Source organism: Hypomesus transpacificus, chromosome 22, assembly GCF_021917145.1.
Source record: "Hypomesus transpacificus isolate Combined female chromosome 22, fHypTra1, whole genome shotgun sequence".
Taxonomy (NCBI): domain Eukaryota; kingdom Metazoa; phylum Chordata; class Actinopteri; order Osmeriformes; family Osmeridae; genus Hypomesus; species Hypomesus transpacificus.
The window spans coordinates 13,686,478-13,702,041 of record NC_061081.1 but is presented as its reverse complement, the minus strand read 5'-3'; the positions used below and the strand labels follow the sequence as shown (position 1 = coordinate 13,702,041).

Genomic DNA, 15,564 nt, shown 5'->3' with positions numbered 1-15,564 from the left:
CACTTAAAAAAAAAAAGGGTGCATGCAAGCTAGTGTTGGTAGCTAACGATAAAGCCACATGTACATTAACATTATGAAGCACAAGCTTTCCTTCTTTACCAACATATCTCAAATTTTGTCAGTTACTCATCATTAACTGACAAAAACAAAAATTGTATCAGTATATAACGTCTTTCGTAAGACATCTGAGAAAAAGGTTGCAAAGAAGACGAGACGTTGGAGCTCCCGTTCTCAGGACCGCTTCAAGGCGGGACTGTCGTCGCCTATTAAAGATTGGTTGAGATAGCACAGGCGAGAAAATGAAAAAAGAACGGCATGGCCTCTTCAGAACACACTCTTTATAGAAATGTTTGTGCTTTATTTTCTTAAAATATTTACAAATTTACTATAAAAAAAATTGTAAAGCCATTTAATAAAGATCACAGCCAAAATTATACCATCATCTACTCAGATTTTTGTAAAGTAATGTTGATATATCCTCATTTGCCTGGTAATAATTTGATAATGTGGTCATTTGTGCAGTATAAATCTTCATATGGAGGGCTAAAATAGGGTTCATTAAAGAAACAATAATATACTCTACACAAACATCGCAATATATAATAATCAATGTAAACAGTTCTCCATTTTCAGTGGCCTACAAGTTGATAGTGTTTTGTAGAAACAGTGTCTCACAGAGTTTAAAGGCAATAGTTATCTTCAGAAGATCCCCAAATCCCTTCTTTTCTGATACATATTTTCCCCTAAGACAAGGGAGAAGTCAGCCCTCGGTGTAGATACAGGACAGCTGGCTCGGACAGCGATCTGCTGCATTGACGTGTAGGAAGCTGTCATCTTGCATGACTTTCACTGGATTGCCATGAAAGTCCGGGGATCCACTATGGAGATCAAATTCTGTGGGCAAAGACAAACACATTTCTATTAAATTAATTCAAATGAATCTACAGCTTGTATCTCAATCCATGATGTATGTATTACCAAGGGTTCCTGCGAGAGTTCTTGATGATGAAATGTCTCCATTCTGATTGGTTACTGTTAAAGCTTGGTTGTCATCTAATGCTGGAAATTGCATCACCTGGCAAAGGCTTGTAGGTAGAGTGCTACCACTGTACGGTGGAGAGTTGATCATCTGGACGTGGCCAGTGAACCCTGAAAAGTCATACGGACAACAGTACAACAACTTATTCTGACTACCACAGACAAAAAAATGTCTTATCGCTGTGAATCCTGTGAGTGAAGTTGTCACGACCCATCATGTTTAAAAAAATCAATTTAATGTGAAGTTTGCTAGAAGTGATTTTAAGCATTGCTCTCATCAAGAAGAAAGCTGCACTGTGTGTGTGAACATCTTTGTTGCTTCTGTCAGGTCTAGAGGGAAAAGGCAGCAATCTATTTCAAGCTACAGGAGAGTGAAGCTGGCTCTTCCTAGTAGATAAACACTAACCACCTGCTGCCTACTACACATACTGCATGATCAATGTACATCTGGAAAGTCTCTGTCAAAACAGATTGTCACACCACCCACACATTTGTTAATAGGATTTTTAGATTACAACACACGATAACTATCGCAGTGGAATTTTGAGACAGAAAGAATTGTGCCCCCCCCCCCCCCCAAACCCTCTCTCCTACTTGCGATATTCACAAGCAGCAATGTAATCTGATCTTTATCTTTAATTTCTAACAAATCCTGAACAACAGGTGCACTAATCAGAGATTTGTACCTGGGTGGAAATGGTTAAAAGCAAGAGAGGGATTGGGCAGGCTCTGTACGTCTGGGTGGTGCTGCTGGGACTGGGGTATCACTGTGGGGGGATGGGGGAGACATGGGGGAGGATGGGGGAGGCATGGGGGAAGATGAGGGAGGCATGGGGGAGGATGGGGGAGGCATGGGGGAGGATGGGGGAGGCATGGGGGAGGATGGGGGAGGCATGGGGGAGGATGGGGGAGGCATGTGGGAGGATGGGGGAGGCATGGGGGAGGCACTGGCACAAAGTCCTCCCCAGGGTGGAGCTGATGGGGGGACTTGTCAACAAACCTGAAACGAGTCAAACATAAAGGGACACATGTTTAGGTAAATACGAATAATATAATAAGGATATTTTAAGTTTTGGTTTTATGCCCATTTAGTGTTCTATGTAAATATGTTCACCTTTTGTAACTTTTTGAAAACTAACAGCAGTCGTTTTGAACAAGTCTCCCTTGCATAATATACGCAGCACTGTAAAAACATCTTACTGCGACAATGAGCCATGCCAAATTGAAAGCTGAATAAAAAATGCCAAACAACTGCTACAGAATAACATCTTTCATTATCTTACTGCCATCAGGATGCTAAATAAAGGAATTGAAATTATGACAATGCAATTGATTGAGGTGGTAACTAAACCAACGTTAGCTAAATAACGACAGAAAACACCCACATAAAAGACCAGGGGAAAATGGCAGCAGGGATTTTACAATCGATTTAACATCTAGAAAAGTAATTACAGCAATCCTCTCCATCCAGACTTGAAATGGTATTTTGCAGATTTTATGATTCATTTATTGAATTCCTGAGCCACTCCAGTTGGTGGCCATAGCGTCCGATAATGCTAGCCCTTGAGACCAATGAGGCAAGGCGAGGTCCACTTTCACAAGCCAATTGTCTACCCAGAAGCCTGCGGTGAGGACGACTGCTGCTGCTTTGCACAATCACAGCCAGTTAGAAGCCTAGCATCTGGCTGGCCTACACTCAAAATACACCCCCTTCTCTTCGCCGACTTTGAAGTGGATGGATGAAGGAATGTAGTTTACTGGGGCCGACCATGCAACAGTGTTGCTGGCCATTCCCAACCTGTAAATGTTCTTCCCAGCCTCTGTCCTCACAGCAGAGATGCAGAGACCACAAAAAGGCCCATTGGAGTCTTTCAAAAGGATAGAAAATAGAGCTTTATCTTAATCTGATTATTCAAACTCTGGTTTTAGCCATAAAGCCATGACAACCAATGTACTTATTTGTTGCAGATCAGTAAAAAGAGAGAAAAGGGGGAGGTAGTTAAATCAGTCATGGCTGCAGGCACTGTGCCAGTGGGAACTTAAAATGAATAGAATATACCAAATGGGCGGCCCAATAGACCTTTTAAATGGACCAAGAACAGTTGGCTGTTCCAGAGGCTATGAACATGATTTAAAAAATGTAATTACAAATATATATAAACTTTGTAATAAAGAATATACATTTACTATACTATTTTCATGTTTTATGTTTACATTTCTATGAATTAAGTCTGCAACCTTTTGGTGTACAATTCTGGATCTAAATACTTGACTTCTGAAGTGCTGACTAAGGAGTTTTGTCTTGTAATGATGGAGGCAACTGGTTAGTCATTTGAACATGGTCATAATTTAAAGATACACACAAATCTACAGTCGAATATCTACATACAAAAGTATCCTACTAAGCTATAAAAAAAATATTAATATACCTGAAAGGATCAAATAAGATCTCATTAGATACAAAGATCACAGTCCAGGATGATAACGTTTAGTGGGGTGAATCAGCAGTACCTGTAACTGTCCTGTAGTGAGGGCAGGAGAGTACCTGTAACTATCCTGTAGTGAGGGCAGGAGAGTAACTGTGACCATCCTGTAGTGAGGGCAGGAGAGTACCTGTAACTATCCTGTAGTGAGGGCAGGAGAGTACCTGTAACTATCCTGTAGTGAGGGCAGGAGAGTACCTGTAACTATCCTGCAGTGAGGGCAGGAGAGTACCTGTAACTATCCTGCAGTGAGGGCAGGAGAGTACCTGTAACTATCCTGCAGTGAGGGCAGGAGAGTACCTGTAACTATCCTGTAGTGAGGACATGAGAGTACCTGTAACTATCCTGTAGTGAGGGCAGGAGAGTACCTGTAACTATCCTGCAGTGAGGGCAGGAGAGTACCTGTAACTATCCTGTAGTGAGGGCAGGAGAGTACCTGTAACTATCCTGTAGTGAGGGCAGGAGAGTACCTGTAACTATCCTGTAGTGACGGCAGGAGAGTACCTGTAACTATCCTGCAGTGAGGGCAGGAGAGTACCTGTAACTATCCTGCAGTGAGGGCAGGAGAGTACCTGTAACTATCCTGCAGTGAGGGCAGGAGAGTACCTGTAACTATCCTGCAGTGAGGGCAGGAGAGTACCTGTAACTATCCTGTAGTGAGGACATGAGAGTACCTGTAACTATCCTGTAGTGAGGGCAGGAGAGTACCTGTAACTATCCTGTAGTGACGGCAGGAGAGTCTGGTGGAAGTCGTTTGAGGTGTTGTGACTGTGTGGAACAGCAGGGGTGGACAAAGAGACAGCACGGCCCGGCTGAACACTGGAGAGAATACCTGTGACACACACAACACAGAGCTGGGCACTTCTGATCCTTGATCTCCTGCTGTGCTTTCCATGTCATCGCTTTGGATACAAGCGACTGCCGAATGAATCACATATAAAAGTGTAATGTCATACTAGAGTTAAGGCATCATATGAAAACTGTACTGAGATAAGTCAACCAGTCTGAGCAAGCGTCTTTTCCATTCTGTACTACTAATAATAAAGTATTTATTTAACACTAGAGATGTACGGAGGTGGGGGAGAGGGGGGGGGGTATTTCAATCTGCGATCTCTCGATCTGCAGTGAAAGACTCAGCCATATACCCATCTCCCTACTGTAACCATTTTATACCTGTGTATAGGTCATGAGAGGGACCAGGGGATTGGTCCAACTTGCTGTCAATCATACCCAGAGGGAAGAGGCAGGGTTGCAGAGGATGAATGGTTAGGCAGTCTTTTAGTGCCTCTTGGGTCACTTCAACTGAACACCTCAGCTGTAGACCAATCACAGACCAAAGTAAACAGGATGGCAGACATTTCAGACAAGAGGGATGCTGTGTTAGAAAGTCTTATAATATTAATACAAGATAATATAAGAATCATATTCTAAAATTATCTATAATTAATAATTATAATTATATTAATAACGATTACAATTAAAAGAGAAACTTATAGAGAAAAAATATGCAGAATGTATTTTTGTATGTACTGTAGATTAATGTGCTAGGATTAATGAATCATAATGAAAAAAGACAGCTTATTTATTGACTGCTTAATATCTTCAACTGTATATTTCTGTGGAAGCATTTAAAAACTGTAACTTTTACAGACTGAAACCGCTCACCTCATATTTCTGTATCTATGGCGATAACCTCCACGGCAACAGTGTGTTAATGAGCGTTGTTTCTCACACTCAACAATGTTAACAAGCTCGCTGTCGCAGCCGAGCAACAACACAAGTTGTTTATCTGTGTGAATAATGACTACGGGAACGGGATGAGAGGCAGTGAGTATGGACGAGTGGCTTTACCTTCTTCCTCAGGTGTCTCTCTTTGGAGGAGTGGGACTTGACGTGTTTTCTCAGAGAGCTCGGGTCTGTGTATCTCTTCACACATCCTGGGATCTGACAAACATACGGCTTCTGCAAAGTCACAAATGCACGCCGAGGCCACGTACACACAAAACACACGTACACACAAAACACACGTACACACAAAACACACGTACACACAAAACACACGTACACACAAAACACACGCAGAAAATCAGCCCTGCTTTGCTCCAACTTTGCTTAATCACTGCCAGTATCCATGCTGTGGTGACAGGTGGGCCACTTACAGTGTCCAGGTGTGTGCGCTGGTGTTTGGCTCTGTCGCTGGAGTTGCTGAAGGCTTTGTGGCAGCCGGGATGCTGGCAGGGATACGGCTTCTCTCCGGTGTGACTACGCAGGTGGATCTTCAGGTTTTCCAGACGAGAGAAAGCCTTCTGACAGCCATCGAACTGGAACAACATCAGAGGACACAGATTCACAACACCATGGGGGGTAGGGAGGGGGGGGGGAGGGGGCCTGGAGGGGGGGGGGGTGACCAGGAGGGGGCCTGGAGGGGGGGGGGGGTGACCAGTGTGAGTGTACAAGTCTGTTCTGTACACCAAGGAATTCATCATCAGTGGCCTCGTGTCTCTTCAAGCTGTTGTCTTCAGAAGCTTATGGCTGCAAGCTGAAAGGGGTGTGGTGGGCAATTTTACCAGCAGGGGTCAGTGTCTCTTTAATAATCGTGTCAGTAGTTCAAATCAGTCTGTATGCATGGGGTTCGTAGCCAATTAGCACCGTGCAAAACAACTAAATGAGCTAGAAAACCCCCCCAGCAAGGCATAAGATGAGAGCAGTTGTATAATTTCCCTGCTACATGATGATGTAGTGGACTGTTTAGTTTCCTAACTGCCTGGAAATGATGGATACTGTATGCTTATTCAAGTCAGCAGAACTGTTCTCTGGTCAAGTGCATTCCGATGACCTCACTCCTGAGGTATGCAAGGTGTCATGGATTCCGATTGCCAGACCAGCACTTTACTCTCTGTGGTTGAAGCCTTGGAATGTCCTTTCTCAAGAGCAGGGGCTGAATCACATACCGTGACCGAATTTATTATCATTCCTCCCAAGACTGGATTCCTCACACACTGCTCCATCTCCCTCTGGCCTTTCATTCGACAAATGAAGCTTAATATTTGACTCATCACATTCCAATGCTTCTCGAAGGAGAAACCTTTTTCCATTGCGGTGCAACCTCATGGAGAATGTAAAAATCATATCTCACTGTCATAATAACTGCCATTATGTCTTACTTTAAGAATATAAAATGATGTCTTGCGTTAGCAGGGCTACCTTCTGAAGCAGTAAAAGCATGATTTCTCAGCTGAAGAACAACAGCAACTCCACCAGAAAACCTGCTGGGAAAATCTCACAGCACTCCCAGAAGACTGTCCCCTCGCTGGGCCTCTCCCAGAGAGACTACCTCTGATGAACTATGTGTCTACGGACAAGAAGAGGAATGGGAGATGGGGTGTGAGGGTGAGGTCTCAGGCTGACAAACAAACAGATCAACAGTTAGACAGACAGACAGACAGACAGACAGACAGACAGACAGACAGACAGACAGACAGGCAGGCAGACAGACATTTAGGCAGGAGACAGACTGACCAACAGTTATACAGACAAACAGACACTTAGGCAGGAGACAGACTGACCAACAGTTATACAGACAGACCCTAAGGCATACAGACGGACTGATTATTTACAGTGTATAAGGACTGTGGACACAAAGGACATTTGTGACACAGGACATTCTGTGGTCCTGCTCCTCTCCACAGGGACAGACAGCGGTTAGCGGCACATTTGGGCAAGTTCCTCACACACAGGGACGTTGTCCTTCTCACACAGCGGGAATTCTGGGTCCCAAAAAGCTTTACTATGAAAGTGCCCACCAAGAAAGTAGACCATTAACGGACCCTCCAAAACAAAGCAGAGACAAAGAGGTCAACGTCACCCCATCAGAAAAACAACCCGCCGACAGCACGAACAGGGTAAACCCTTCATTCAGTCTGGGTCGGGGGGGGGGGGGGGGGGGGGGGGGGGGGGGGCGGGAGGTGGGGAGGAGAAGTGACGACCAGAATCAGACCCAAACACACGGCCAGGAGTGCAGCGGTGACCAGGAGCAACCCAGTGTGTGTTTTCTCTTTCACCCTCTCTCTTTCTCCCTTTCTCTCGCTTCCCTTTTAGCTGCGGCGAGGGGACATTGTGTCTGAATGGACAGCAACATGGCTCCTCTGAGCAGCTCGATGCCACCGCCAGCCTCTGACAGCTCCTGGCAAACGGCCGCGCCCCCGGTTGAAGAACGAGGCGCCGTCGCCGTGCCAACAGTCAGTCCGGTGCCCGATGTACCCCTTCCCCCTCTCATCTCTGCTCTGTCTTGTTTTTGTGTTTAAATCTGTCGTCTCTTGTGGGCAGGCCAACTCCTTTGCCTCATCCCCCGCTCGCTGGATACGGAGCCCTGCTCTCATGAACGTGTCTGGAGAACGGCCGGCGAACCTTTCTGTATGTCTTTACTGCTGTGGTTGTGTGCCGTTGTGCTTTTTTAACCAGATTTTTCTTCCTTAGCCGCCTTCCCCTCGCCGTCAAAAAGCTTCTGCTTTTTGCCAGGCCATCACTGAAAATAAGAATTTTTTATTTATGATTTTGCCTGGTTGAATAAAGGTTGAAATCTACCCACTCTCTCACCTCCCCTTGGCTCACTGATATTCCACTGAGGTAACAGTTGTAAAAAAAAAAAATATGTATATATATATTTTGTAGCAGAATAAAGTGCATGGGAATGAGCATTGGATGAAATCCATGAGATGGAGATGGGTTTAGCCCAGTGGTTAGAGCATTTGACTTCAGCTGGTTGCTAGTTCTAATCCCCTTCTGATTGCTTTGGAAAGAAGCGTCCGCTAAAGGAATGCATTCCTTTATAATAAGATGAAACACGATAACAGGCTGTTATTCTGCATTAGAACAGCAATTCTACACTTGATCAGAAATTGTATAGGCTACAGCATCTCCAGAACCATACTTTTTTGTGTGGAGAGCTGAACTGTAGTTCTTTGTTGCGAGCCAAACTGTGATGGGATGGTAGGAGGGACAGTCTTTGTGACAAAACCCATCTGAAGTGAGAGTTTCTGGCGCTAAAATGAATTATTTCCCTCCAAACTATTGTGAAGATGCCGCTAAAAATCTTGGCAAACCAGAAATCTCATCAGCCCACAGCATTCAGTGGAGGCAAGCAGGACTTGAATTTCAAGTTGCTAATTGCAGGGAAGCTAACTGGATTAGCACGCTGCTGTGACTGTCTGTCACCTTGACGTGGTTTCTGCTTACATTCGATGCTCAAACCCAACCAAGCGTGAGCTCATGCGCGCACCATGATTCCTTGAGTACATTCACCTTCAGGAATTGTTGGGGCAGATCAGTTAAGCAGAGAACCGGTTTGACTCTGACTCTACAACTGTAAGTGCCAAGCGATCAATGTTAATAGTTCTTCGTAATTAGCAGTATTCTTGGTAATAGTAAATTAAACTATTAATTTACTATTAAGTGTTTTTCCTATCCCTACTAAGAACATTTATGTGAAGATTAGTAGATATTATAGATACTTATCCAAACATTTCCACAGTGTCTAAACACAACAAAGTGGCCCTGTGTATGCAACGAATAACCTTTCGAGCAAACTTTCTCACTCACAGTAGGTCACAGGATGACGCTTCCTTGCACACTCCAGACAGTTGCATTAAACTACAGAACCCAGAATTCCCAGCTGGTAGGGCACACACCACCTTCTCAAACAAACTACAGATCTACCATTCAGGAAGCAAAGACCTGCCTTCAAGACAATTTCACACATGGAAAAAAGGTCACTTCTTTGCCATGCGAGCATTTGAAAGAAATTAAAATACAGTTTCACTGTGACTATTTAGGGGGAAAGTTCCAAAAAATAACAAAAGGCTACTTGTGATACAAAACATAATTTTAACTAAAGTTAAGGAGGATAGTATATAACATTAGCCTCAAAAGTATCTCTCAAATCGATGTGTTTGTAGATGAGTTGACAAACCAGTGATGCTTTGTATAAAGGAACTGCAAAAATTCTAACTGGTTTACGTGTTTAGGAGTGAATTGCTGTCGGCTCACACTCGTCCAACCTCTATGGACTCAGTGACATCCCAGTGTCATGGTCCACGCTCTACACACAGGTAGCGTTCAAGCATGTGTTCCATCACCATTAAACATGCTCACAGTCCCAGTGACAAGTCATGGCTTGCCTCCTTCAGTTTGTTGTGTAATCAGATCTGCCCCATTGTTCTACGGCCAGTGCCTCGTGGCCCAGATAAACTGTCAATTATTCCTCACAAAAGAAACACACTTCACGACTAGGGACAACAGGTGTCTCTGACCGTTTTGTGAGGTGAAACGGGTTTCTTCTCAATCTACATCCTGTATTTCTCAAGTTGCTACAATTAAGACTTTTCTTTGACCATCAACTGTGATTTTAAGTCTGATGTTTTAGCCTTTGCTACTGGGTTGAGACTTCTGAAAAGACTGTAAAATCACTTAGGGGTACTTTTTCACCCTATTATTTTCCCGGTGGCTCGTCACCTTGGATATTTTCCCTCCCGAGTGTGATTGCATGGTAGAGAAAGCCATGTACCGTCTAAAGCCTCCATGGCAACAGGACCGGTAAGGACTAATAAGTGAGTGTTTTGGAACGAAAGGTCGACCGCAGGCATGCAAGCTGTTAATAATTGACCAACCAAAAGCAGCGAAATGAGACATTTAAATGGCTGGCCCTCTTACTCATCCCAACCTCCAGCATTCTGGGGGATTGAGTAAGACATCAGGCTCAAACCTGAGTTTGTTTCACATATTCATCTGGGAAGTCAACGGTGGAAACTGTTTGGAAAAGGGCAGGCACTATCAAAAAGATACTTGGCAGGTGATTGGATGAACCATCTGTCTATCACGAGGTAACTTCAACCACCTGTAGCTGCCAATAGTTCCTCATAGGACGCTGATTGGTCCAAACAACTGTGGTTTGGGCTCAAACGGTTAAGTTGGCGCTTGGTAAAATGGATTTTTGTAGTGCCAGATCTTGCAAATCCAGCAAGGTTAACCCCGCTCTACTCTAATTTCTCAACCGCGACGTGGCTAATCCGAGGACGTGTATGGCGTACTCTCTCTTTGAGTGCACAGTTAGCATGACACACTGCTAAGCAGCGTATCATCCAGAGTCAGAGCCCTTGGTACCCTACATTATAGGCCTTTTAGGGTTAAGGAATAAGAATACTCCTTTCCCTTCAACTCCAACAGGATAAACAGTGATTTTACAGTAGACTGAATTTGTCTCAATTATTATTATTTTTTACATCTGAATGAGCTACCGTTACCGTAATTTTTTTACCTTAGGTTTTGGAGTCTTTCCTAACCAGGAGGATATCAGAGATAAGAGGCAGCCTTGGAGAGCACCTGTCTCAGCCAGTCTGGAGAACAAAAAACAGCCCTTCAACAGAAGCAGGTCCAAGGAGACTAAGCTTTGAGACCACCACAATTCAAGCCCTCTTCTCTCTCCGCCACTGGGCCAACACTGATCAGACGCGGGCCGGCCTGGGGCCGGCACCTTCCCAGAACCAGGGCCAAGTCTGGGACTGGCTGGCAGGCTCTTGGCTGCCCCCAGCCCCCACGGAGGCTCACTGGAGAGCCCTTAGACAGGGGAGGCTGAGGCATGTAGGAGGCCCATCTGGTTTCCTGCCAGATCTAAAGCGCCGGGGCTGCTTTTGTGCTGATTTAATAACTACATAATTGAGTTAACTCCCATGTCAATTATCACAGAGCTGCACTAATTAGGCCGTGGCTGGAATTAAAAGGAGGGAGAGACTGCGTTTTCCGACCTTCTACCTGACCACGAAGGCACATCACAGCACACAAAGGCAATAACGAAGTACAATGCGTGTGCTATACTGGACCTCAGACAGCCTGTTTCTAACTGAACTACTAATACAGTAACGTTGACAGGCTCCTTAGTTCATCCTACAGATGGGCTAAATGTGAGAAAGAACATGTCAGATCCGTCTTTGTCTCTGCTCTAAGAATATCTCGGTCTGCAGACCTCTGTCACACTTAATCATGCAGTTAAGGGAAAACATTCTCGCTACAGGAGAATAAGTCTTATTGGAACTGTTAAGCAGAATTCAACCACTGTCGATTATTTTTTGAACATTTCTGTGCAACTGTGCACATCATGGGGCAGCCTGAATGTGTCAAGTCCCTTTGTGATTAACGGAGTGGACTGAACCGATGGTAGTCAGACAGGGTGTGTGGTGGCGGCGACTTTGATTGGTTAAAGGACATTAACACTTATCCGCGACGCTGCGCCACAATGCAGGTAGACGGCGTACCGTGCACTTGTTGGGTTTCTCTCCGGAGTGGACCCTCATGTGGATGAGCAGCTTGTAGCGAGCGTTGAAGGGCTTGAACCTTCGAGGACATCCCGCCCACAGACAGGTGAAGTCCTCTCCCTTCCTTTGGTCCACGTGGATCTTCTCGATGTGCCTGACCAGCTCCTCCTTCAGGTCACAGAAGACACTGCAGTCCATCCACCTGCAGTAGTGCGCCCCACCGTACTCCTCCAGCTCCCCCTCCTCCTCCTCCAGCATGGGGACCAGGGGCTGGAAGCTGGGTCCGTGCCCAGGGTGAGGTGCGGAAGCCTGGGGAGCGACACCTCGAGGCTGGGCCTGAGGCTGGATCTGCCTGTGGAGGAAGCTGTGAGGCCTGTGGAGGTGCTGGTGGGAGTGGTAGGGGGGCGGTGGACACTGGGGAGGGCTTTCTGACCGGATGATGGTGTTGAACTGCAGCTGGAACTGTACGGACGGCAGCAGGGTGCTGGAGGGCTCCTCTCTGCTCCTCACGGCCGGCTGTAGCGTCCCTCCCTCCTCCGGGAGGCACTGTTTCTCCACCACCATGTTCGCCATCTGGCTCTCCAGAGCTCCACCCTGCTCCAGCCTCTGCATGCGGCCGCACTCGGGGTTGCTCTGTGGGGCGACGGCCAGCACCGAGCCTGGGAAGCTCAGGGCGTTGGCCTGAGGGATGCAGCTTCCTCTCACGCCCAGGAAGTGTCCGTAGACCTCCGGCTGGAGGGGCGAGAGGCCAGGGTGGGAGGAGGGCGAGCTCAGAGAGCCGTTGATGTAGGCCACCAGCGAGGTGGGCGAGGTGCGGATGATGGAGTTGAAGTCGACGCCCATCACGTCGGAGAGGGGCGACATGGAGAGGGCTCTCTTTTTGGAGCGAGCCGAGTGGCGGGGACTGCCGGCGTCGCCCCCAAACAGGTAGGAGGGCAGGGAGGCGGAGTTGCTGGTGGCCCCTGACATGGCAGTGCCGGAGGGGAGGCTCAGCTGCTCCACCCCCTCGCCGGGCTGGGCCGACCCCTGCTGGCCGGGCCCCAGGGGGGGCAGGACCCGGTAGCCGTAGGTCCAGTCCTGTCGGCCACTCAGCACGGACTGGGTCTCAGCCAGGCTGAGGGTGGTGGAGGCCAGGGACTCACGGGACAGCAGAGACCTGAAACACACAACATCGGACGTCAACCTCCACCAGAAAACGTCTCTCGCTACCGTCAGCCGTGACAGGCCTGCCCTGAGCACCCGCGCCAAATCTCAACAACGAACACAAGCTGGCAACAATATCAATAAATGATGATATAATGTTTTTCCCCCCCAAATCGACACACAGAGAAGGATTTGATCCTGCGGCTTCTAGATCTGCAGTCACATGCTCTAACCAAAGAGCTGGGGGACTGTTTGTTTCGTCTCACCTGGCCTCGCTGTAGGGCACCACCAGGCCCTGGTAGTGTGGGGCCCCGGAGCTGTAACTGTGAGCCAGGGCTGCAACTGGGTAGGGGGTCTGGTTCTGGACGACCATGGGGCTACTAGTCACCCTGAGGTTGGCCCCAGCCGGATGGCCATACACCTGCATATCAGCACTGGTGACTGGAGGACCTGGAGGACAACACAAAGCCACCGTATACAAATGTGTTTGCAGCAAAAGACTGCATCCTTGTTAAAACAAACTACTCTGACAGTCTTTTATTCGTTGTGTATTACTCACGTTGAATACAAATGATCTGAATTGTGATATCCATGGTGAATCATTTACATATAAATACTTCACAGGAATGAGACAATGTCAAAAGTACAGTTACAGGGAAGTCCTTCTTAAATGTTGCGGTAAGGTTAATCATGAACCTACCATATGTGGTCCTCACTTGGTATCATGAGGATACGTAAAGCCCTTTCTCTCTAGGCCCCTTCAAATTTTCATGGGTGGTTGCTTGTGACAAAAGCCTAATCAATCAAGCCAAACACAGAGTGATCTAAATTTACATTTAGCAGACGCTCTTATCCAGAGCGACTTACAGTAAGTACAGGGACATTCCCCCCGAGACAAGTAGGGTGAAGTGCCTTGACACAACGTCATTTGGCTTAGCGGGGAATCGATCCGGCAACCTTCTGATTACTAGTCCGACTCCCTCACCGCTCAGCCATCTGACTCCCACTCCTGATCTAGAACCACAACTACCCTGCCCCATTTCCTTGGTTATGAAACCAAGCTTTTCTAAGTGAATTACAGGCTGGAGCATACTCTCCATACAGGAGCTCTAATGGTGTGCATTTGCAACTAATGCTTAAATTTTTTTGCACACTCTGTATATCACTGATGTGGTTGTTTGGCAAAGATGTAGACACTTGTAATTCAATCACAGTTCACTTCACGAACGGACTTGTTGGCACAACAGGGACCTGCAAAGCAAAGGCCTTGAACAAAAATCACATCCCGAACACTGAATAGTATTTTTTCCTTTTTATTCACCTTCTCATTTTCAATAGAAGCTTATGAATACTTGAATTCCCTCTAACTAACAAGATGCTTTCTGCTCTGTTAATTACTAATGAGATGTTCTGTCCTTCCTCTTTCTCTTCCATTGATAATTTAGGGACAAGCGTTCTGCTTGGTTACCTATCAATAAATGAGAGAACAAGCGGTTTGGGAGGAGACACAGCGAGGGCTGGGAGGACAGCATTGAGAGGAAGTGAGGGATGAAGATACGTGTGTTCGCTTGTAGTTTCAGAACGGAGGGAAGGAGCGTTTTAATAAAGGGGCGCAGAGAGTTTGTCGTGCAATGTGCTACAGAAAAGTTTTTTGTTGTCGTTTGTTTTTTCTTACAACACGACCCCAGCTCTGCTGCAACATATTGGTGGGGATGTTTCAATGGTCTTTTGACATCAGTCAGGACATGCCCCTAACTGTCCGTCCCTAAACCTAGGGAGTCAGGTGGCTGAGCGGTTAGGGAATCGGGCTAGTAACCTGAAGGTTGCCACTTCGATTCCCAGCCGTGCCAAATGACGTTGTGTTCCAGGGCAAGGCACTTCACCCTACTTGCCTCGGGGGGAATGTCACTGTACTTACTGTAAGTCGCTCTGGATAAGAGTGTCTGCTAAATGACTAAAATGTAAATGTAAACACAAGAGGGTAACTCTACCTTTAAAACCACTGTCACTCCCAGAACACGTATGATTGACAGCAGCTGCCGCCGTTGCCGGGGACAACTGAAGGACAGGTGCCTGACGAGGGGGCTGGGAAGCGGTCAGCAAGCCAGGCTGCTTCCCATTGGTCAACACCTGCCTTCGGAGGCTCCGAGCAGGAAGCTGGACAGAGCTTCCTGTCTGGGCCCCGGGCCCCAGGAAGTGGAGCCCCTGGGCCGCCCCAGACGAGGGGCTCAAGCTGGCACAGCGTCCAGGGGAGAGAGAGGGGCGGGCGGGCATCCGTACGGAAGGGCGCTGGTGCCCTGGGATCATGCCCAGGGACGGGTGACCGCCGGAGGGAGACACCAGGAGCTGACAGCCCTTCCCGTTCATGTCTGAGCTATTGCGTCTTATTGGGTGCTTCGGTGGAGTGCTTCGAATTGGTCCGCTGTGCTCCTAGTCCGAACAGTCATGGAGACAGGATGGAGGAAGTGGAGGAAAGAGCATGCGACTGATCCTTGAAGGTCTACCTCCTCTGACATATCTGAAACTAAACAATGGCACAGAAAGGTTATGGATCGTAGGATATAAGAGGTATAGGAGAGTATTCAATAAACACA

At 46.9% G+C, this 15,564-nt stretch overlaps 1 protein-coding gene across 1 annotated transcript; it reads right to left on the bottom strand.

Moving 5' to 3' along the window:
• Positions 1-5,187: 5,187 nt before the first annotated feature.
• Positions 5,188-15,235, bottom strand: glis3 (GLIS family zinc finger 3; the record flags this gene model as incomplete). The annotated part of the gene is made up of 6 exons (XM_047045361.1): positions 5,188-5,214; positions 5,373-5,483; positions 5,681-5,842; positions 11,828-12,983; positions 13,237-13,420; positions 14,962-15,235. Coding segments are annotated over 6 exons (1,914 nt in total), but the record flags the coding sequence as incomplete, so codon positions are not given.
• Positions 15,236-15,564: the final 329 nt, after the last annotated feature.